This window comes from Ursus maritimus, unplaced genomic scaffold, assembly GCF_017311325.1.
Source record: "Ursus maritimus isolate PB19 unplaced genomic scaffold, ASM1731132v1 scaffold_12, whole genome shotgun sequence".
Classification (NCBI taxonomy): domain Eukaryota; kingdom Metazoa; phylum Chordata; class Mammalia; order Carnivora; family Ursidae; genus Ursus; species Ursus maritimus.
The window spans coordinates 10,406,457-10,432,118 of NW_024423564.1; the positions used below are offsets into that span (position 1 = coordinate 10,406,457).

The 25,662-nt window shown below is 36.0% G+C and overlaps 1 protein-coding gene across 1 annotated transcript in view; it reads left to right on the top strand.

The window, feature by feature from the left end:
* The window catches only part of RSBN1 (round spermatid basic protein 1), a 45,841-nt gene that overhangs the window by 2,624 nt on the left and 17,555 nt on the right, over positions 1-25,662 (top strand). Inside the window, exon 2 of the mRNA XM_008697781.2 lies at positions 8,914-9,587. Coding sequence (XP_008696003.2) covers positions 8,914-9,587 — 674 coding nt within the window. The remainder of the gene's footprint in view (positions 1-8,913; positions 9,588-25,662) is intronic.

A 25,662-nucleotide genomic window follows, 5' to 3' on the forward strand; every position in this document is an offset into this window, starting at 1 on the left:
CCCCGTGTTCTTTAAAAAACAAACAAAAACAAACCTTTAACTCAGTGCTGACAGAACTTTCTTCAGTGATGGGAATGTTCTAATCTGTGCTGTCCAATATGGTAGCATTGGTCCTATGTGGCCCTTGAAGTAAGTCTTGAAGACTTAAATGTGGCTAGTGTAATTGAGGAACTGAATTTTTAATTTTATTTAATTCTAATTTATAATAGTTTCTTCTGGCTAGTGGCTACCATATTGGACAGCGCAGCTTGAAGCATTTACAGTTTGCCAGTATGTGAAGAAGTGGGTTAAGATCAGGTAATTTCACCATCTTACCTTTTTTTTTTGTTAACTGAAATACGGTAGACATATAATGTTATGTTTGTTTCAGGTATACAACATAATGATTTGATATTTGTATGTATTGTAGAAGGAACACCGAAATAAGTCTAGTTTAAACATTTTAACTTTTGTGTGAGGGACTGTTGGATTATGTATTCTGCAGGGAAAGGGCTCCCTGGCCTTACACATGGGGGAAAAAGTGTATATTATAGCCTTCTAGATACATGACATATACTAGCATTTTAAAAGTTCTGAGAACCCTACAGAAAACAAACTGGCTTAAGCTTGTTTAATCCAGGCTTTTGCACACATTTTGATGGATATTTTTACTTTTTCTGCTGAACATCTTTATACTTGTTATAGAGGTGTGCAGGAGGCGTGCCTCTGGAGTCAAAGTTTAACTTGTGGCTCTACTACTTACTGTTGATCATCGGCAAATTACTTTAACCTCTTTCAGCTTCAGTTTTCCTCTGTACAATGGGGTTGTAGTATTTGTTTTACAAGGTTATTATGTGGATTAAATGGGGCAATACGTGGAAAGTACTTAAAACAGTGGCTGATATTAGGCACTTTTAAAACTGCCTTTTGTTATTTTATCATGCTTCATCCTTGAAACAACTCTACGATTAATAAGGAGAGTGGCTAGACCCTTGTTATTTACAGAGTTATGTCTTCTCTCCCTTATCCTTAGATTTTCAGAAACTATTTTAACTTTTTATTTTGAGATAATTATATATTCACAGGAAATTGAAAAAATAGTGCAGAGAAGTTTTTACCCTTCATTAGTTTTTCCCAGTAGTTACATCTTACATAACTATTGTATAATATCTACACCAGGAAATTGACATTGGTACAATGGTATGTGTATGATTCTGTGCCGTTTTATCATCTGTAGATTAACTACCACTGCAATCAAGATCCACAACTATTCCATCACCACAAAGATCCCCCTTGTGCTAATCCCTTGAAAGTCTTAGGTACCACCTATGTCTCTCCACCTTCCCTGACCTCTAGCAAAATTCTACAACTCTAAAATTTCATCATTTTGAGAATGTTATAAATGGAATAATACAGTATGTGATCTTTTGAGGCTTTTTTCACTCAGCATGATGTCCTTGAGATCCATTCAAGTTGTATGTGTCAATAGCTCATTCCTTTTCATTGCTGAGTAGTATTCTATGGTATAGATATATCACAGTTTATCCATTCACCTACTGAATAACGTTTTGGCTGTTTCCAGTTTGGCTATTAGAATAAAGCCTCTGTGAACGTTCATGTTTAGGTCTTTGAGTGGATGTAAATTTTCATTTATTTCTCTGGGGATGCAGTTGCTGGGTCATAAAAATGTATGTTTAGGTGTTTTTTTTGTTTTGTTTTGTTTTTTTTAATTTATTACCAAACTGTTTTCTAAAATGTCTGTACAATTTTACATTCTCTCCAGCAATGTATGAGATTTCCACTTTCTCCACATCCTTACCAGTATTTGGTATTGTTACTATTTTTGTTTTATCTGCTCTAATACATGTGTAATAAGTATTACCTCATCATGGACTTAAGTTGCTTTTCTCTAATGGCTAGTGATGTTTAACATCTTTTTTTGGTCATCATTTGCTGGCCATATATCTTCATCAGTAAAATCTATGTCTTTTGCACAGTTTCTAATTGAATTGTTTGCTTTTTTTTTTTTTTTTTTTTTTTTTTTTTTGCTATTGAGTTTTGAGAATTCTTTGTATATTACAGGTATGGGTCCTTTGTCAGATCTATCATTCGCAAGTATTTCCTCCCATGTTTGTTGTTTGTGTTTCCCTCCTTTTAACATGGTCTTTCACAGAGCAAAAGTTGTAAATTTTGTTGAGGTCTAATTTTTTTTCTCTTTTCTTTTATGGATCGTGCTTTTGGTGTCATATCTCAGGTCTCAAGGCTTAGGTCCCAAAGATTTTCATTTATTTTTTTTCCTAAAAGTATTATAATTGTAACTTTTTACATTTGAATCTCTGATTCATTTGAGTTACTTGTGTAAGGTGTGAGGTGTTTAGGTCGAGGTTCATGTTTCCAGTTGTTCCAGCACCTTTGTTGAAGACTTTTCTTCCTCCATTGGGTTTCTTCTACGTATTTGTGAAAAATCAGTTCCATTGCCTGTTTTTGTATGACTTGTCAAATAAGGATGGTCTTTACATTTTAAATGGTTGAAGAAAACCTCATGACATGTGAAAATCATAAGAAATTTAAATTCAGTGTCATAATAAATTGGAATATCCTTCCACTCATTCAACTGTATTGTCTGTGGTAGTTTTCACACTAGAACAGTAGAGTAGTTGAGATAGACCACATGGGCTGCTAAGCTTACTACTATCTGGCTCTTTATAGAAAAAGTTTGCCAGTCTCTGAGATAGATCGTTCAGCTGAAAGACTTGTTCCTTCACACCAGCCCAGCTGTACTCAATCCAACTTCATGTATAAGTTAATCATAAATTTCAGATTCCAGATGTCTGGAGTTGCTCATAAATAGTTGAAACAACAAGTTCTCATCTCTAAATGGGAACCAGAGTGAGTTTTGAAGAGGTGAAGTGACATGCTTAAGATTTTCTAGTTAGTAAGTGATAGAACTGAATCTAGGGCCCAGTTTTTTTGACTTGTGGTCCACTTTGCTTTTCAGTTTTCACTAAGCACATTTGGATTAACTAAATAAAGAGATATTAAAATATTGTTTATTTCTTCTAAGTAACAGGCTGAGTCTTAAACTGATGGTTACTTGTGTATTTTGAAATCATAATTTTTTCTTTCCCTTTGTTGCTCATAAAAAGCATAGAACATATTTGCTCAAAGTTATTTTTAATTCTTGTTTAGTAATTTTATGATTTTAGTAATATTTTAATATTTTGTAGAAAAAAAGGAAAGGGGGAAATCAGTCCCCCTAGCTCTTTTCTCTAGTGTCATTAAGTGACAGGATTGCTCTTTTGTATTCACTTGTAAATCAGCTTTCCTTTCTCACATTTTTTCATCTTTGACCAACCGTCCAATTTCTGTCACAGGGAGTATCCCCAAGTCAGACAACTAATTTTAATTTTCTGTGATGTCAGAAAGCTGTTGGCAGGAATTTAAAATCCAAATCCTTTTTGGTGATAGGAGTGAGGAATTATTTGGGGGGATTATACAGAGAACTGGGATAAACAGATCATCTCATTTATCAGAGCAACAGCTTTAGGGACTGATCGTTTTCTTACCTACCGAGAGAGAGGAGGGAAAAAGGCTTTAGGGCATGAAATTGTTGCCTAACATAAATAATGCCATCTCTGTGATCGTGCGGAGTTATCATGTAATGGACACTCAGTAAAATATTTGTTGAATGAAGTAATGCTCCTTTTATTGGAGATTCTTGTAGGTCCTCCTCCTCCTTCTCAAGTCCATTAATTGTAACCAGATAATTTTAGGTGGTCATCTCATGGGAGTGTTGCAGAGAGTTGATAGGGAAGGCAGAAAGGAAGAATGTAGTGTAATAGTGTATGGGAAGAGTTTGAGTTTTGGAATCAGACAAGGTGAGCATTTGAATCTTGGTTCTCAACTACTAGTTTTGTGACCTACAGTAAGTAACATATCTTATTTTAAGCTGTTTTCTTCTCTATAAAATGGACTGACGTATCTACTTCACTGGTTTGCTTGAGGATTAAAATGAGATAGCATATATGATACCTACTAGACCCTTGGTGAATAATAATTTTCTTCCCTCTTTCAGAGATTTTTGTCCTTTTTATGGGATTCTCTTGTAGTACACTACATTGTTTCCTAGGTCAGTAATTTCTGAATCTAGTTTTGATATCTCAGAGTCGTTGCCAGTAATTTCAAGGAATGTATCAAATATTGTGAAAATGATAATAAAGATGGTGAGCACTTATTGTGTGTTCAGTACCGTGATGAGGCCTTTATGTTTATTGTCTTGTTTAATCCTTACAATAGCTCTGTGAGGTAGATACTGGAATTAACATCTTAAGATGAGAAAATGGAAGTTTAAAGAGATTAAGGAGTGTTCCCAGAGACCTTAAGCAGTACGTAGTAGGTCTGGGACATTAAGCTATGTCTCTCTAACTGTAAAGCACTTGCTCTTACAGCACTCTCTACTGCCTCTACAATCTAACTATTTTGGAGTAATAGTAGTTAACATGTATTGAGTATTTGTTATATTCTAGGATTATTTTAAGTACTTTATGTGCTTTGTTTCATTTACTCTGCTTACGGATTTTATGAGGAGGTACTGTTACTTCCCCCCATTTTACCAATTTTCCGCCTTCCATTTTCCCCAATTACACCAATGAGGAACAAGGTGCAAAGAAATTAAGTTGCAAAAGGTAATATTCTGGGACGAAGTACTAGGACAGGGATTCAAATTCAGTCAGCCACTCTTAAACACCATGGTATGGAGGGATGGGGGTAAAGTAAGGCAGTGTTATAAATATAAAATGACCTTTTTAAGTCAGGTTTTTGTATGGAATGGGAAAGACAACTAATAAGACTAAAAAATTTATTTTCAGAAAACAACTTTAGCCCTTTTCTTTATTATTAATAAAATAGAAAACATTGTACTTCTTTTAAAAATGTGTATCCACCAATTGAGGATATTACATTTCTTTCAGTTCTAAGTTATAATTCAATTGTAAGAATGGTGATAAGAATTTAAGTTTTGTGATAGGAAAAGCTAATTTTTTTGCATTAATGAGAACTTTTCAGTAGTGATGTTAAATAAATGATGCTATTTGATAATTGATAATATTAGCACATACGAAGATTTTATTTTGTTTTTTTATTTTGGTTTCAGGTGTAGAATTTAGTGATTCATCACTTACATAGAACACCCAGTGCTCATCGTAACAAGTGCCCTCCTTAATAACCATCACCCATTTAGCGCATCCCCCCCATCTCCCTCCATCAACCTTCAGTTTGTTCTCTGTCATTAAGTCTCTTTTGGTTTGCTTCCCTCTCTCTTTTTTTCCCTTCCCATATGTTCCTCTGTTTTGTTTACTAAATTCCACACATGAATGAAAGCATATGGTATTTGTCTTTCCCTGATTGATTTACTTCACTTAGCATAATACACTCTAGCTCCATCCACATCATTGCAAATGGCAAGAATTCATTCTTTTTGATGGCTGAGTAATATTCCATTGTGTGTTCGTGTGTGTCTGTGTGTATGAGTGTGTGTGATATACATACACTCCACATTTTCTTTATCCATTCATGACTCAGTGGACACTTGGGCTCTTATGAGGATTTTATTGCTAGTGTCCTGCATTAATTTCGTTGGAGTTAGAATAACCTTTTTTTTTAAGACAGCAATTTGTCTCTCAGATAAATATATCTTCCTCTGTAGGCTTACATACTTCTCTTTATGTTTACTCTCACAGTATGATATATGAAAGCTTTCCTTAATCACAGATAATAGAGTGGCTTGGCTTTTTTTCTGTAAAAGAACTGATGTCAGTAAATTTTAGCTTGTGCATTCTAGGGAAATGCTCAAAATGTTACTTCCTGAATATGTTCTCTGTTGGAAAGCTAAAACAATCAACCGGGAATGGAAAGATTGTGAAAATTTTAGACTTTTTTTTTTTAGATATAACCGACATATAACACTGTGTAAGGTGTACAGTATGCTGATTTGATACATTTATATTGTAAAGACATTGACTTTTAATTAACGTTTTTAATTCAAGGCAAGGCAGTCTTGATATTCTCATAGTGCAACAAGGGCTAACTTACTGTAATAACCTTTAATAACTTTGTATATGTATGCCATTTCAACTGGTTGTCATCACACTAATTCAAAGGTAAATTTTGTTTATTCATTGAAATTCATTAGCTGGTATGACACAAGTAATCTCAAATTTCTCTATAAACAAAGGTGAGCTCTTTATATTCAGCCTTAGATAAGAATCAAAATTTGAAAAACAGGATTACTGAGGAGATAGATTGACATTTATTTCATATTTTAAACTTTTATCATGTTGAAATATGAGATTGCAATCAATTTAAGGTCCTTTTCATTTCCTTGTACCGTGGTTTTTTTGATGGGCCCGTGTTGGATGATTTGAGTGGTTCTCATGTAAATGAGTTTGGAATAAAACCCACAGAGACTTGGCCATGTTAGAAATACCATTGGTAAGCCGATAGTAATATAGAAAATGTGTTACAATCAAGGCAGCTCCTTCTTAGTGTTAATTTCAGTGGCAGATCTAGGTCACAATTCATTTTCTGCATACCAAATACCTCCTCCGAAGCTTAAAATAACAGATCTATTCAGAGATAGTTTCTTTCTTTCTTTCTTTCTTTTTTTTTTTGTGAAGTTGCTAAAACATTTAGCAGAGGGTAATTAGATGACTTTTAAAAATTGGTCTAACCTTTGTATTTAATGGCATTAACATTTAGTTGCTTGGGAGAATTGCCTAAATTACTGATTTAATGTGGGAAAAGCATTTAGATTAATTTTATTTGGTAAGAAATATAAATGACTGTTACTAAGTGTTTTAACAAAATCTCAAAGATTTAGATGTATATAGAGTAAAAGATGGACTGTTTTTTCTCTTGCCAATTTAAGCAGTCTGATTACATGTGTATTTTGCTGTATGATCTCAGTTTAATTACAAGTGATGTGCAAATGAAGGGTTTTCTTTTTGTTTAAAAACAGATGTTAAATAGAATGAAAGTCACTTGGTATCTAACACTTTAGAGTCTCTGACTTATACTTTTAAATATTTTCTTTAGAAGTTTTTCATAACTTGCAATATTTGGTGATTTGGAATAATTTTGTATAGAGTACTGCAAGTATCATGTTTGCATATTATACCAAGTAAATTATTTACTGTAAGTTTTATTGAATTTGTTCTTCCCAGGTGTAGTCATAGGATCAATTGGAGTAGCTGTCTTAGGACTGAATTACTTGAATCATGTTAGAAATACTATTGTTGGGTGGACAAATTCTATACAGTAAATACCACATCGAACTTGAAAGGTTGGTCAGGACTATACCAGATATTTAATCCTAAAGATTTCTTGCTAGATTTATTTCTGAACTAGTAAATGAAAGATGCTATTCTATTTTGGGTTTGTCAATCCATGATAATCCCCTAAAAATTAAAAATAATATTTTAATTATAAAAGTAGTATGTGTTTATTGTAGAAAATTAGAAAATACAGATAAGCAAAAAAGAAAACATCTAGATATTTATAATCCTGCCAGCCTAGATAACTACCATGAACACTTTGATATGTATTTCTTCAGGTACTTTCTTTGTGTAATATATGTACAAAACATACGTAAATCAGTCAGACTTTTTCCTCTCTTTAGGTCCTTTGCTTCTCCCTGTAATATTTTCCCCTAGAAAACATGCCTGGCTTATCTTATTATTTAGGACTCAGCCTAAATGGTACCTCCCAAAGAGACATTTCCTCAGCATCTAGAGTAGCTTACTAATATTTTGTTTTTCTTGCCAAACTAGATTGTGAAGTCCAAGAGAATGGGATTGTGTCTATCTTAGTGCCATATCCCTAGTGCCCAGAAATGTCCCTGGCACTTAGTGGGTACTTAATAAATGTTTGATTATTTAATATTTTAAACATGGGATCGGATTATATACACATTAGATGCCTTTGGTGCTTTCTGACCTTAGATTGCTTATAGTGTAGAAGAAAGGTAGAAAATTAGATATGTGATAACATAGAATGTGGTAAGTTCTGTGATAGGGAAGTGTACAGTGCTAAGGAAACACAGGGTAGGAGCAGCTATCCAAACTGGGTAGGGATGAATTGTCTTCCTGGAAGATTGGCAACGTAAGCATTTTATAACCTTGTAATTCATCAGTTCTTTTCATCCGTAATATAACTTGTATTAGCTGGGTAGTATTTTGCCAGGATGTAAGTACCAGAGTTTAATCAACATACTGTTACTTAGGATAGATATTTAAGGGCATCCCAAAATAACTGTCATGGATATTTTTGTGTATCTTCAGTTATTTTCTTAGGTAATTTTTACTTGGGAGTGGAATTTTTGGGTCTGATAATTATAAATATTTTCAAGGCTTTTGGTGTACATATCCATTTTGGTGGGTGCCATATTGCCCTCCATGGAATTTGTACCAATTTATACTTCCAACAACAGTACATGAGAATGCCAAAAAAAGAAAAGTCATGCCGGTTTGGTAGGCAAAATGGTGTCTTACAGCTTAATTTGCCTTTGTTTGATTTACCTATATGTGTCATAGGAAAACATGACAAGCTTCAGTTTAGATTTTATAGTGGTTACTGAAACAGATATTCCATACAGTATGACAGATGTGAAGTTACTTGGATATCTCCTTTACTTTTGATTGCAAGTCATATTAAATTATATGCTTACGTATCCATTGTCTACTTTTTAATAGAGTTTTCAACACCGAATATTACTGTATTTTAAGATCTTTGTCTCATTCATTTTATAAACATGTAAGTTGACATGGCAAATTCAGAGAAACTGAGAATAGGCCATTTAGTTTGAGATCAAGTACCGTAAGAAGTTTATATGTTGACACGAGGCCTAGCAACTAACTTCTTTTTAATTATTGTGGCCAGAAACACCAGATGAAAATGGTAAAACCCAGAGAGCTGATGATTTTGTCTTGAAGAAAATAAAGAAGAAAAAGAAAAAGAAACACCGAGAAGATATGCGAGGAAGACGCCTTAAAATGTACAATAAGGAAGTACAAACCGTCTGTGCTGGCCTGACCCGCATCAGTAAGGAAATCCTCACCCAAGGACAAATAAATAGCACTTCAGGAGTTAATAAGGAGTCCTTCAGGTATCTGAAAGATGAACAGCTGTGCCGATTAAATTTGGGCATGCAAGAATATCGGGTACCCCAGGGAGTACAAACACCTTTTATGACTCACCAGGAACATTCTATTCGTAGAAATTTCTTAAAAACAGGTACTAAATTTAGCAACTTTATTCATGAGGAACACCAGTCCAATGGTGGTGCACTTGTCCTTCATGCTTACATGGATGAACTCTCATTTTTGTCTCCAATGGAGATGGAGAGATTTTCTGAGGAGTTTCTTGCTTTGACATTCAGTGAAAATGAGAAAAATGCTGCTTACTATGCTTTAGCAATAGTGCATGGAGCGGCTGCTTATCTCCCAGACTTCTTGGACTACTTTGCTTTTAATTTCCCCAACACTCCTGTGAAAATGGAGATTCTGGGCAAGAAAGATATCGAAACAACCACCATTTCAAATTTTCACACTCAGGTAAGATAAAATCACTGTTAAATTGTTTAGTAAATACGATTTCTTGACAATATTAACCTCATTCTGTTTCATTTGCACATTATCAGCACACTTTTGATAAAAATTCATGGTGGTAAAGGTGATTCGAATCATTAGTTTATTGCTCTAATTGAAAAATCTTAATTGCTGAAGTTCTTTGGGATTTAGCTTGTTACTTGCTTGGTCTAAGAAATGCTTTATACCTGTTATACATCATTATAAGTCTTTATGGAAAACCAGCTTGGAAACTAACCCAGTCTTTCAGAAATCAGGTACCGTTAGTACAGAGGATGTGATTTAGATCTGGTAGCGTCAAGGTAACTTTAGTTAAGACTGACTTATGTCATAATAAATACATGAAGGCATTGGCCTGTTTATTTGCCAGGTTTTTGCTGTTTTTGTTTATTTCAGTAACTTGTTGGCAGTCTATCCCAGAAACATACCCCATTTGTGTGACTTGGAAGTGTCACTAGGAAGACCGCCGTAGCCTCTGCTCCTTCTGCCTATGCACTGTTGTAGGTGAAGACCTTTTCTAAAGCCTTGCTTAGGCAGCTAGGCTTAAGTCAGCAGGGAAATCTCTCCTTCCTAATCAGTGGTTTTTAACCAGACATTTTTTCAATGAGTTATTTTAGGGCACAGAAAGAAGTTAATAACATGTCCTAGTTATTTTCTTACTTCCTTTTCTCATAAGGATTGTAAACATGAATGGTCAGCTATAAGTTGGTATCATAGATATAAATTCAACACAAGTGTAGTGGAGAATATTTTACTTTTTAGAGATTTATGATTATATAACCTGTTTTTTCAGGTTATCTAATAATTTGCTGCCATTCTTTTCCTTAAGATTTTTTTTTTTTTAGGTAAATAGACTGTTGCATAATAAGACTCTCAGCTGCCTGCATTATAGTGGTTTTAAGCCACTTGGATTTATTTGAAACCTCCTCTAACTTGAATCTTTTTAATGATTCTTACCATCCTTGCCTCCAGTGAGGGGAGTATCCAGTTTAGATTTATGAGCTTCAGAATTTCTCTAATTGAAGTTCTCTCTGCAGTAGAGAGAGCAGGAGCAGCCAATCTGGAGAGGTCGCAAGATGGGGCTGCCCAAGACGTTGGAACACGATGTGCAATAAAGGGCTTCGTCTTGGATTTTGGCCTTGTTACCACAATCAGGTACCGAAGTGCTGACTTTTGTAGTAGATTTTCTTTTTTCTTTTACTTTTTTTTTTTTTTTAAGGAGTTTTGCCCTTTGAAGGTTAAGAATCCTATTTTTATAAATATTGCAGAGAAGGGACTGAAAACAGTTTTCCTGATATAGGCCATAATCCCCATAAGTCCCTATTTAACAAAGAAGGATATTGCTGAGAGCAGAATTAACATGCTTCATCACTTTTTTAGTTTAGAAAATGCAGCAAATTTTCTCTTCTGATTGATAGACCAACAAGCGTATCTGAGAAATAAGCCAGAAATATGGGTGAAAAAAAGTCTTGGTTTTGTAGTGGTGACTTTTTAACTTTCATGTTAGTTAGTCTATAGTAGGTCAAGCTTATTTGTCAATAGTACCCAATCTAACTAGTTAATAAAAGAAGGTATCTCTACATATTCCCTGCTGATTTTTGTCCTCCAATTTTTTAAAATGGAGCTGAAATTTAAATGACTGTACCAACAACTTACCTTGAGATTTACTTTGAGATTTATAAAAAAACCTCTTCTTAAGAACATATCAGATTATTATTAAATTAGATATCTTTAAGCCTTCAGCCAGATAAGAATATTGAGGACTACTGACTAAGTCATGTGCTGTGGTAATCCTGGGAGTTAATTTTATTTATGAATTTTCAGTTGTTGGAAGAGAAGTGTGGGGTGGGTATGGAGGTTGAAGTAGTCCATGAATCTTTAAATTTCCACCTGTCAAATATTTGGCAGATGTTAGTATGAAAGCTAACACAAGAGTTAACATTTATTTAGCAGTTCATGGTTTATAGAAATATTTTCACGTTCATAACTGAGTATTTGAAACAACCTATGGTGTAGTTAAGCAATTTTATCTCTGTTTTCCTTTGAAGAAACTGAAGCTTGGAGATGTTCATTGTTATCCAAGTTCATGTAGCTAGTAAGTAGAAGTCAGGGTGCTAACCTAGGCCACCTGAACGATACGCCTTCCTTTTACCATACTTCTTTACTTCAGCCATTGGAACAGAGACCAGTGCTTTTATTTGTCTAACACTGTTGTTAGTGAAATTAAAATAATCTTAGTTTAACACAATATTGAGAAGGCTATTAATTTTTTTTTAAAAGATTTTACTTATTTATTCGACAGAGATAGAGACAGCCAGCGAGAGGGAACACAAGCAGGGGGAGTGGGAGAGGAAGAAGCAGGCTCATAGCAGAGGAGCCTGATGTGGGGCTCGATCCCATAACGCCGGGATCACTCCCTGAGCCGAAGGCAGACGCTTAACTGCTGTGCCACCCAGGCGCCCCATGAGAAGGCTATTAATTTTTAACAAACACCTTTAGATTGTTGGGAATTAAATGAATACCTTAAATATTTTGGACTTCTTTGTTTAATGAAGTCTTTTGAAGTTCTGTTAAGCCTATAAATAAACTGAAGAAACTTTTGTTACCTTAGACAGTTTTTGGAAGTTATTTATAGTTGTTTTTGTTTTTTTTTTAAGATTTTATTTATTTGACAGAGAGCACAAGCAGGAGGAGTGGCAGGCAGAGGCAGAGGGAGAGGGAGAAGCAGGCTTCTCACTGAACAGGGAGCCTGATGCAGAGCTCAATCCCAGGACCCCGGGATCATAACCTGAGCTGAAGGCAGATGCTTAACCAACTGAGCCACCCAGGCGTCCCTATTTATAGTTTAAATATGTAGCCATAACAGTTATTCATGACTATTATTAGATAGTTTATTTAGCAAACACTTATTTTTCATTTGTTTTTTGAAGATTTATTTATTTATTTGAGAGAGCGAGAGAGCGAGCAAGCATGCGGCGGAGAGGGGCAGAGGAAGAGGGAAAGAGAGTCTCAGGCAGACTCCGCAGAGCCAGGCCCTGAGGTCATGACCTGAGCTGCAACCAGGAGCGGCTGTGCCACCCAGTGCCCCTCAGCAAACCATGTACTGGACTTTCTGTTCTTAAAAGAACTAACTGATGAGCTCAGTCTGGTGGAGGAGATGAATAGACCAGCAATTATAATACAATTTGCTAAGTATTAGAATAGAAGTATGCATAGGGAAAACCTTGGAATAGAGGGAGCACAGTTTGCGTGTTACCTAACAGACTTGAGGTGATTAGAAAGGGCAGTTTAAACCTTGTGATGCTTGAATAGAGTCTTAAAAGAAGATTAGTACGTAGCTTAATAAGGGCATTTTAAGCAAAGGAAAAACAGCCTATGCAAACACACAGAGGCATTAGAGAATGTACTTTCAGGGAGCTGCAGCTAGCCCGACTTGGCAAGAGTACATGTTAACTATTGAGGGTTGGTGGGAGTTGAGATGGGAGGAAAAAAACCAAGATTGTGAAGAGCTTTATATGATGTGCTGAAAGAAAGTTAGTACTTTTTCCTAAAGGTAATGGGGAAATCATTGGTGTATTTTAATAGGGGAGTACTATCAAGTTATGTTTGCCAAGATTACATAGAAATGTGAAGGATGGGATTGAAGACGAAAATGAGATTGGAGGCAAGAAGACTGGTTAGATTACTATAGTAACCAAGTCAGAAATGATCCATGTCAAAACCGATACTGACGCTAGAGAGGAAGGGATGAAATTTGAGAAATAATTAGAAGACGGGATTAATTGCAGTTGGTGAGGGAGAAGGATAGAGTCTTAAAATATGGTTTGGACAAATGGGCAGATGGTGATGCTGGTCACAAAGTTAATACAGGGTTGAAAAAGCTCATTTCTAGGGGCGGAAGGTGTTGACGAAGAGTTCAGTTTGAAATACTTTGTGTTGGAAGTACCTGTGAAGACTAAAGGTTAGAAATGTCTGTTAGGTAGTTGAATTTATGGATCTAAGACTGGGAGACGTGTGTAGGCTGGAAAAGCAGCCGTTCAATCCATTAGCATATAGGTGATCCAGGCACAGCATTAGAGTGGAAAAGAAATGAAGCTAAGAATGGAATCTTGTGATGCACCCACATGTAAGTATGAGGAACGTGGGAAAGAGATCCAAAAGAGAGGTAGAGGGAAGATTAGGATACAAATTTTCTAGGTTTTAAGAATGATGGAGTAATTAAGTATCACATTCGTAGGAGGGATCAAATAAGATAAGGAAGGGAAAATGTGAAGTTGCTCAATTAGGAATTTAATTGGAAACCGTGCTTATCAAGACCACTGCTTTGTAAACCATGGCTAAATATTGTCATTTATGGGGCTTTTTAAGAAGCCTACTACTTTCTCCGTGTATGAACTTGGCATTCAGACCCCCGCCCACATCTTCTGAATCAGAATCTGCATTTTAATAAGATTTGCAGGTGATTCATATGCGCATTAAGGTTTCGGAGGCACTATAGAACTTACCTGCATAAGTCGAAGGAAGTAAAATGTAGGTTTGTTTTGTGCAAGAATAATTATAGCTTCTGTTATTTCTATATTTTTAAATTGTTGTAGTGGCAAAGCTAGGGTGCACATAAAGGTGGTTTTTTTTCTTTTCGTATTCTATAAAACTCAGATATTCTAACACCAAAGGAGGTAATAAGTTCATAATAAATGTCAATTGAAGCACCAACCTGATCCTCAAATTTGATTACTTTCCGCAGTTGATACAGGATAACTTTGTAAAGTTGGGTTTCTTATCTAAAGAACTACATATGTACTGACACATACATATGTATGGTATTTTTATAATTTTGTAGGATTATTCAGATCTAATTAAGTTTTAAATAATCATTGGCTAAATAACAATTTTGACCAAAAAGTTTAAGTGTTTGTGGAATCTTTAGTTAATGAAGAAAAAAATTAGTGTCCACTTAGAAATATATTTCTCCCTATATATATTTTAGGAGTAAGTAAAATTTATGATTTCTTGGGGTGCCTGGGTGGCTCAGTCATTAAGCGTCTGCCTTCGGCTCAGGGCGTGATCCCGGAGTTCTGGGATCGAGCCCCACGTCAGGCTCCTCTGCTGGGAGCCTGCTTCTTCCTCTCCCACTCCCCCTACTTGTGTTCCCTCTCTAGCTGGCTGTCTCTGTCAAATAAATAAGTAAAATCTTTAAAAAAAAATTTATGATTTCTTTTGCTTAGGTGCTATATCTTGTAATTATAATAGTCTTCCAGCCATCTTACGGACTAACAGGATTTTAGAGTAGGTGGGGGCTGTTTCCAAGCCTTCGTTTTATAGTTGAGGAAGGTCACATTTTGGTTATGACCTTCCCCAAGGTTAAATAGTGGCAGATGTACAAAGATAAATATTTTTTCTTCTGTCTTTGAGTGGAATTAAATCCTATAGGTGAGAGTTAGCAAGTTTTAATGTGTATATAAAATGCAGATTTTTGATTTTATAAGTCTGGGTTGGGGCTTTATAGTCTGCATTTCTGATAAGTTTCCAGGTGACGCTAATATTGCTGGTCACGAGCCAGCAAGGCTGTAGACTGTAAATTCTATACAGGAATTGCAAGCCAAAGCAACAATAAGGAACACTAAAACACTAAAAATACAGTGGAAATTAAATTAGGAGTTGTTTTAAATATTGCCATCTGAGATTATTTTCACCTTAGAGCAACTAGGGGATTGAAGGGTGTATATGGAGAAGAAGGATGTGTATATGTATGTGCTGGGGAGAGAGGCAATTGATTAAAAAAGCCTATCTACCATAATAAGAGTTTTTCTTTATCTGGCAAGTGTGCATATTTTAAGTTCTGCTTAAAAAAATTCTGTATACATGCAATGTTGAAGTCTTTTACTGAGGATCATAGTTTTTTAACTTTATTTAGGTGGTGGTGGAAGTTCTTACAAATAATACTTTTATTACCATAAAATGGTAATGTCTTTTGTTCCAGAGAAAATCAGCGAATGTTATTTCTTCCTTGTGTGTTGTGGCAAGGCCTAAATTGGGCTTATTAGGTGCTCCTCATCTTTGATCAATATAATTAACATTTTATGGTGAGTTGGTAGTACTAATTAAGAGAGTCGAACTGGGAGAGTGCTTTGTAGCTGTTAAATAACTGAGAAACTGTTTATGAACTACACATCAGTGTGTTATATAAAAGGAGAAGTAAATGTTTTAAGTAGCTGGCTTTATAAAATAAACCAGCATAGGAATGGTAGGTTTGGATCTTTTTTTCCTCTCATTCTAAGTACAGCTTATAATAAACTCATTTTGACTCATCCTGCTTTTTCACTGTATGTTTTAAAGTAGGAATGCCTTTCTATTCACAGATCACAACATTGGGAAGATTGCTGGCTAGCTTTATCCTTTCTGTTTTTTAAACAATCAGTTTGAATAGGCTTCTTCCTAAAACATGAGTTCTGTAGAATAATTACCCCTGCACTCAGTTGTTGGGTGGGCATGTCCATATAGTGTATTTCTAGCTTGGTGTTCTTCTAAGTGTTGTTTTTGTGTGTTTGTGTGTGTGTGTGTGTTTAAGAATTTCTTTTTTAGATTAGTTTTAGGTTCATGGCAAAATTGACGGGAAGGTACAGAGATTTCCCGCAAACTCTCTGCCCCCATCTGTGCACAACCTTCCTCATTATCAACATCCATACACCCCCCCCCCCACCTTCCCCGTGGTCCATTTATTACAGGTGATCAACCTGCATTGATTCATCATAATCACCCAAAGTCCGTAGTTTACATTATAGTTCATTCTTGATGGTGTACTTTCATGGGTTTGGACTAATGTATAATGACATGAGTCATTCTTTATGGTAGTACACAGAGTATTTTCGCATCTTAAAAATCCTCTGTGCTCTGCCTCTTCATCCTTTTCCTTCCTCTCCCAACCCCTGGCAGACACTGATCTTTTTACTGTCTCCATAGTTTTGCCTTTTCCAGAATGTGAAATAGTTGGAATCAAATAGTATGTAGCCTTTTCAGATTGGCTTCTTTCACTTAATAATATGCATTTAAGGCTCTTCCATGTCTTGATAGCTTTTTTTTTTTTTTTTAAATAATACTCTGCTGTCTGGATATACTACGTTATCCATTTACCTACTGAAGGACATCTTGGTTGTTTCCAGGTTTTGGCAGTTATGAATAAAACCGCTGTCTTCTAAGTTTTTAACTGACAGATGACTGTCCTTATTAAAAAGTGTATGTATTTGGAACTTATTTCACTCTTAGCAATTGATACAGGATAACTGTGAAGTTTTTCTTTTCTTTTTAAAGATCTTGAGAGAGAGAGAGAGAGCGTGTGCTTGCATGCACATGAGCAGGGGGAGGGGCAGAGGGAGAGAATCCCAAGTGACTCCTTGCTGAGTGTGGAGCTCTACGGGGCTCAGTGGCCAGACCCAGAGATCATGACCCAAGCCAAAATCAAGAGTTGGACGCTTAACTGACTAAGCCACCCAGGTGCCCCATGAAATTAAGTTTCTAATCTAAAGGATTATATAACCCACTGACAGAGCAATATGTATTTTCAAATATAATTGCTTAAACTTTTATAGATATTATAAGAATTTTTTTAAATGCATGCAAAGCTAACTACTATTTTCTTACAGGCATTTTCTCCATTGATTCCACAATCCTTTTCTGCTCCCCCTTTGCCTTCTGATTTTAGTAATGATTGAGTTTTCTCTGGTATTCTGTCTCTTGCTTCCATGGCAGTCTTACTTTTTTCTGTTCTTAAGTCTCTACTTCCTCCCTCCAGTCCTCCTGAAACGCCTCTACTCAGCTTGTTCTCTGCTTTCGGGTGTCATTTTCAGGCCAGAGTTTTTCAAACCTGCCAGATCTTAAGAATAATCTGGGCTTGCTGATTCCAAATACATATTTAGAATCTCAGGTTCCTCTCCTGGAAATTATGATTAGGTCTGGAGTGAGTCCTGAGATAAATACGTGATTCAAATCCTATGATCAGGCAAATTTAAGAAACTTTGAAAATATATACCATCTAGCATTACTGTGTTTTCCTTCATTTGACCTGTAGATCATCCTTTTAGAATTTCATAGAAATCATAAACCAAGGGCTCTTAGAGATAATCTTGTCTAACCTCTACATAGTGCAGGTGTTTCAGAAAATCACTTTGGGTTGATAATTGATAATTATTCAGGAGCTTGTTTGTTCTTAAGGTTTCATAAGGCTGCCAGTGGACCCTCAACATTGTCTGGGAAGCTTGCTGCTTTTCTTTGGTCAGCTTGCTTGTTTGTTCTTCATGAAGACTATTCAAACTCTTTATCTATATACATCTTTTCTGTATTCCCTCCTGTTAAAATAGAAAGAAATCCCACCTCCTCCTCAAAAGCTAATCTTTCACCTGTGTTCTAGATTCCACTCCTCACTTTGCTTAGGATTGTCACAAAATATACATAACAAAATTACTGTTTAACTATTTTTAGGTGTATAATTCATTGGCATTAAGTGCTTTCACAATGTTATACAACCATCACCATTATCCATTTCTTGAACTTTTTCATCATTTGAAACAGAAACTACCCATTTGCTTAGGATCTTTATGCACCCCACCCCTTTAATCTTTTCCCTCTCCATTCCCATGTAAAGTGCAAATTATAGTAAGTGAATTCTTTATGTTTCCTTCATTTATAATAAAATACTAAGCTTTTTTTTTTTCTCCCCAGAAGTAAATCTTTCTTCTGAATTTGTGGTTTATTATTTTTATGCACCTTCTACTATCTTGCTATGCATGTATGAACATAGACTATATAAAACTATTTTGTGTAATTTAACACTTTATAAATAATATTTTGCGAGTATCATTCTATAGATTGCTTCATTTCAACATTGCCTTAGAGAATTATGTTGATATACGTAACTCTAGTTCATTCATTTTAACTGCTATTTTTAGTATTTTGTTGTGTGATTATATCACTGTTTATTCTCCTGTTCTTGTACATTTAGGTTGTTTACAGTTTTGTAATATTACAGTGTTGCAGTGGGAATATATGTAGAGGTACCCTCTATACATCCCAGGTAGCCTATACATGTGTGCCCTGGGATTTCTGTTTGCCTTTTTCTCATGTTCTGAGAACCCGTGACTATTCTTTGACTGAATTCAGTGATTCGAATGAGATTTCACATGTTTAAAGTCTTTATCCTACCATTACATTTTTTGGGTAGTGCAGATAGGTGTGGCATTCTCTGTTGGAGATCATTTTCTTGAGATTTATGAAGGCATTTTCTTGAGATTATAAAGGCAAAGTGTCTTTATTTAAGCTTCTAGTACTGCTATTGAGAAATCCAGTATCATAATGATTCCTGATGTTTTTAGGTGTTTTTTTTTTCCCCCTCTCTGGAAACTTATTTTAAAACCTCTTTACTGCAGAATTTCAGAATACTGAGGATAATGTGCCTTGAGATTTTTTTTTAAATTGGCTTTTGTTTTTAATTTACTGTGAAATATTTCAGACATACATAGAGGTATGAAGAGTAATAAACACCTATGTTCTAACTACTTGGCCCAAGAAATAAAATTTTAGCAATACAGTTGGAGACCACCTCCAACCCACATGATTTTCTCAGATTTCATTGGTATGAGCCCTTTTATATCTCTGATGAGTACTTAGGCCTTTTCAGTATAGAAATGCATATCCTTTTGTTTGGGTAAGTTTTGTGTATTTCTTTCTTAATTTCCTTGCCTTAGTGTTCCCTGTTCTTTTTTCCTGAAACTTGTGGATTGGTATTAGCCCTCCTGACTGAACCTGTAAATTTTTCCTATCACTCCTTTTATTTTTCTTTGTCTTTTTGTTCTACTTTCTGGGGAGATTTAACTATCTTCTTTCCCTCCTGTTGATTTATTTCAACTAATATTTTGAATTTAAGACCCTGTTGTTTTTTTTTTTAATTTAAATAACTTATTGTTCATGGATGCAATATCATAATCTTTCATCTCTTTGATGGTATTAATAATTGTTTTGAAATTTTCTTGTAGTTTGTTTCCTCAGGTTCTATTTTGTTTTAATCTTGTTTATTTTCTTCAAATGTCTGGTGATCTATTTATATTGGAATATATGTTAGTATAAAACAGATTAGAAACTGCGGACACATAGGTGGGATTGGCCCTTTGATGATAAGTAGGGAATCTGGCCATATCATTGTAAGAAAAGCTCCAAATATCAACATTTAGACATCTTTTCTCTGGGGCTTTTAATTTCTACAGCTAAGACTCTACTGCATTTTTGCCAGGGGAGTAGAGTAGATTATATTTCTGTTTGCTAGAATTCTTGGAGTTGAACTGTGAGTTCATTGTTCAATATATGGAATTTCACTTAATTGTCGGTTGTCAGTATAATGGCCTTCTTTCATATTTGTGCCTGGTATCTATATTTTCCATAGTCTCTTTGGCTCACTTTCTCCGCAAGATAGGGTAAGAATGTGGGATGGGGCAGGGAGTGGGGAACATAAGCAGAGGGATCTAACTAATTCTTATACAAATTTTAAATCCATCTTCCTAGTTTTTAATTCCATGCTTTGTCTCCCCCCTTCTTCTTCTTAGCCTTTCCATTATTCTGCAGCACAAACTGACTTTTTGGTTATCTTCTATGTAGGTACTCAGTATTCAAAGTTCTCAGTTGGCTAATGCCCCTGTACACTTTTCCCCTTGTAAAAAATGGTTTGCTAACTTGTATCTGTCATTTTTTTTTTTTTACTTCTGTTCTCTTTGAGCTTCTGGGATTTATAGCCTTCTGTTTTCCTCTCACTTGAGTGGGTTTTCCTACGGAATAGACATAAATCTTTTGTTCTGTCTGCCATGTTTAAATAGCAGCCCTCTTCACCTTTTCACCTTTACCAGATTCTTCCCATTAACATTAAGACATCACACAAAAGAAGACTTAGATGGAAAGATATATTTTTGGATTAAGAAGAGCCAACATCAAAATGATAAAAAAGAAAAGCAGTGGTGGGGGAGGGCCCTATCAGATACCAATACAGTCTAAAGATTTAGTGATTAAGTAAGTGTATATTGGTTTATGAACATTATTCAGTAAAACAGAAAATTAAGTCTAGAAATAGGCCCAAATACACATAGGTACTTGATACATAAAAATGATAGTATCTCAAATCATTGATGGCAGAGAGATGATAGTGTTGGGACATCAGGGTATTTACCTAGAATTCATCTTGGTATCCATATCCCTGGATACCAAGATAAATTCCGAATGAGATCAAAGATTTAAATGTGGAAAATGGAGACATTAATGTAATCAAAGAAAACATGGAAGAACTCTTTCATAACTTTGTAGTTCAAAAGGTCTTTCTATGATCAAAACAAAATAAAAATCACGGTCAACACCGTCAAAAGACAAGTTTTGAAAAACTGTATACATTTCACAGAGGATTAATCTTTCTAAATTATTAAGGGTTCTAGAAGTAGATAAGAGAAATAAATACTTGTAGCCCAATTTAAACATAAGCATTATGAGTGGATAGTTCACAGAAAAAGAAATACAAAAGACCCTTTAATCTCTTATTTGAAAAGATACACAGCTTCATTCCTAAGAAAGTAAAATTAGAACTACTAAGATGGTAGTTTTAACTTACCAAATTAGTAAAAATCCAAAAGTTTGAAAACAGTCTGTTGGTCTGTGGGACGATGTCTTTCTTACAGTGCTAGAGGGAAAGTTCATACAACCCTATTGAGGGTTGCTCAGTCTTTCCATTTAAGAGAGTTCTCTCTTGATCTTATTTTCTCCTCTCACTACCAGCGTTTTTATTTTCACAGCCTAATTTCTTGAAAGAATTGTTTACACTTGCTGTCCACATTTTCTCATCTCTCAGACTACTGATTTTGTTTCTGCCCTCATACTTTCTCTGAAAAACCTCTCTTGCCAAGGTCGCCAGTGGGCATTTTTCATCTTCATCTCACTGAAGTCTCACAAACGCTTTGACCAAACTTCTTGAAATATTTTCTTATTTTAACTTTTATTATGTCGTGCTGTCTTGGTTTTCTTCTTAACCTCCTTTGGCGCTCTTTAAATTGGGTCTTCCTAGGCAAAGACCCCTGCTCTCTGAACTCTATATATGTTCTGTAGCCAGTGACTAGGATTTATATCCTCAGTCCAAACCACTTGATTTCATAGCCCGCTACCCTTTTGACATACCCACATGGGGGTTTTAGAGCTACTTGGTATTAGTTCCTATTGCTCCTGTAACAAATTACCATAAACATAGTGCCTTAGAACAGTGCGTAGTTTTAGTTTCTTACGTTCCGAAGGCTCTGAGGGAGAATCTGGGTTTTATTGTGTGTTTTTTTGCCTATTCTAGCTTCTGGTACCCTCCTATATTTCCTAGTTTGTGGCCCGTACCTCCATCTGTAAAGTACATCACTCCACTCTGCTTCCATCATTGTGTCGCCTTCTCTGCAAATCTCCCTGTGCTGCTGCCTCCTCAGGGTGCCTGTGATTACATTTAGGGCTTACCTGGGTAGACTAGGCTACTCTCCCCATTTCAAGATTCTTAATCTATTACAACTACAAAGTTTTTTTTGCCGTATAAGGTGATGTTCTCGGGTTCCAGGGATTAGGACCTAGATATCTTTGGGGGCCATTATTCAGCCCACCACACAATTGAAGCTAATCATGTTCAAACTTGAAGCTACCACCTTCCCACCCAAACCTGCTGGTCCTCTAGTAGAAACAGTGGTTTCTCTATCTCTTTGCAAAGGTCAGAACCGGGGAGACATCTTTGGCATTCCTTCCTCTGCCCTATCATATCCAGTCTGTCTCCAAGTCCTGGCAATTTTAACTTGTGGATATTTTTCAAACCTTTTTTTCTTTATCATTTTCTAATCATCTCCACTGTTAGTAACTTCGTTTATCGTTTTCTTATTTGGAATATTACAGAAGCCTAAGTCTCTTTCAGTACCCCTCTGAGAAAATGAAACAAATACAAAAACACCAAGCCCCCTCTGCCCTAAAAAAGACAAAGGCAAATTGATAACTTTCCTTTTACTACTTGAAAGGATCTTAGTGATTCCCAAATCTTTAGTGTAGTCTTCAAGGCTCTCCTAATCCAGCTACAGCTCATTCGTCCAGCCTCATCCTTAGTTTTTTCTTTTGCTTCCTGTGTTTAGCATCATTAGCTTTCTTGTAGACCTTGAGAAGGGTGATTCTTATGGGGTTTTGTTTCTCTTAAACTTGTTTTACATATTTCAACTCCATGTTACTTTGAGGAACACTTTATTCTCTAAATCGGGATCCCTTGTTCTCTTTCACAGTGTCTTATTCCATTTTGAGGACTTGTCACAGCTTATAATTAAATGTTTGTTTAGTGTCTACCTCTCCCTGCAAGACTAGACTGGAAGCCTCCAGGGGCCAAGAGTGGGTCTGGCTTGCTATATCTGTGGTTAGGACAGTGTCTGACGTAATATACGGTAAACTTTCATTCAGTGAATGATACTGACTGTCCTATAATTCCTGTTTTTTATTTAAAATTATATGAGTCTGCTCTTCTTTTCTACTTTGGTCTTTTCAAGTTAAATAATTTCTTCACACTTTTTCTGATTTATCTTGTTTTCAAGTCACTAATCATCTTAATTGTTTCCTTTGCATGTGCTCCCTTTTCAGACTTCTAAAGCTCAGAGCAGGAGCTAATACTCCAGATGTCATCTGTGCAATACGGAGTATTGTCTCTCTTAGTATAGAAAGTACAGGCATACCTTGGGGATATTGAGGTTTTGGTTCCAGACCACCATAATAAAGCAAGTCAAATGAATTTTTTGTTTTCCCAGTGCATTATAAAAGTTACGTTTGCACCGCACTGCATAGTCTGTTAAGTGGGCAGTAGCAGTATGTCTAAAGAAACAATGCATATACCTCAATTTAAAAAAATACTCTATTGCTAAAAAATGCTAACTTCCATCATCTGTGCTTTTGGGGAGTCAGTCTTTTTTCTGGTGGAGGAGGTTCTTACCTCGATGTTGATGGCTGCTGACTGATCAGGGTGGTGGTTGCTGAAGGTTGGGTGGCTTTGACCATTTCTTAAGACAGCAGTGAAGTTTGCCACATTGATTGACTCTTTTCACAAACAATATCTCTGTAGCATGTGATGCTGTGTGATAGCATTTTACCCACAATAGAACTTCTTTCAGAATTGGAGTTAGTCCTCTCAAACCCCGCTGCTGCTTTATCAACTAAGTTTATGTGCTGTTCTAAGTCCTTTGTTGCCATTTCAACAATCTTCACAGCATCTTCACACCAGGAGTAGACTGCATCTCACGAAAGCACTTTTTTTGTTCATCCATCAGAAGCAGCTCCTCACCTACTAAAGTGTTACCATGAGATTGCAGCAGTTCAGTCCCATCTTTAGGCTTCACTTCTAATTCCAGTTCACTTGCTGTTTCCACCACACCTTCAGTTACTGCCTCCGCTTAAGTCTCGAACCCCTCAAAGTCATCCATGAGAGTTGGATTCAACTTCGTCCAAACTCCTGTTAATATGGATATTTTGACCTCTTCCTATGAATCGTGAATGTTGTTAATGGCATCTAGGAATGATGAATCCTTTCCAGAAGGTTTTCCATTTACTTTGCCCAGACCCGTAAGAGGAGTCACTATTTGTGGCAGCGTATTATACAAATAAATAAAGATTTGACAGTTGAAATGACTCTTTGACCCATGGGCTGCAGAATAGATGTTGTGTTGGCAGGCATGAAAATAATACCAATCTCGCCACCCATCTCCATCAGAGCTCTTGAGTAACCAGGTACATCAGTGAGCAGTAATATTTTGAGAGGAATCTCTCTTTCTGAGCAGTAGGTCTCAACAGTGGGCTTAAAATATTCAGTAAACCATGTTGTGTAAGCAGATGTGCTGTCATCCAGGCTTTGTTGTTCCATTTACAGAGCACAGGCAGAAGAGATTTAGTGTAGTTCTTAAGGGCCCTAGGAATTTTGGAATGGTAAATGAGCATTGGTTTCAACTTGGAGTCACCAGCTACATTATCTTTTGATAAGAGAGTCAGCCTGTCTCTTAAAACTTTGAAGCCAGGCACTGACTTGTCTAGCTATGAAAGTCCTAGATGGCATCTTCTTTCAATATAAAGCTATTTTGACTACATTGAAAATCTTTTGTTTAGTGTAGCCACCTTCATTAATTATCTTAGCTAGATCTTCTGGATAACTTGCTGCAGTTTCTGTATCAGCAGTTGCTGCTTCACCTTGTGCTTTTCTGTTACGGATATGGCTTATTTCCTTAAATCTCATGAACCAACCTCTATTTACTTCAGACTTTTCCTTCTGCAGCTTTCCCACCTCTTTCAGCCTTCATAAAATTGATAAAAGTTGGGCCTTGCTCTGAATTAGGCTTTGGCTTAAACGAATCTTGTGGCTGGTTTGATCTTCTGTCTAGACCACTAAAACTTTCTTCATATCAGCAATAAAGCTCTTTCTTATCATTGTGTGTTTCATGGTGGTGGCACTTTTAATTACCTTGAAGAAATTTTCCTTTATTCACAAGTTGGCTATTTGGTGCAAGAGGCCTAGTTTTTGGGCTTTCTTCGCTTTTGACATGCCTTCCTCACTAAGCTTACTCATTTTTAGCTTGTGATTTAAAATGAGAGACATGCAACTCTTCCTTTCGGTTAAACAGAGACCATTGTAAGGTTATTAACTGGCCTGATTTCAGTTTTGTTGTGTCTGAGGGAATAGGGCCTAAACCTGAGGAGGAGGGAGAGAGATGGACGAACAGCCAGTCAGTAAAGCAGTCACTACACATGCAGTATTTATTAAGGTCGCTGTCTTATGTGGGTACAGTTTGTGGTGTCCCAAAACAATTACAGTGAGCACTGATCATCATAACAAATACAGTGATAATGAAAACGTTTGAAATACTGTGAGAATTACCAAAATGTGACACAGAGACACGAAGAGCAAATGTTAGAAAAATGGTGCTGATAGACTTAACTCTTGGCAGAGTTCCCTCAGACCTTCAGTTTGTAAAAAATGCAGCTA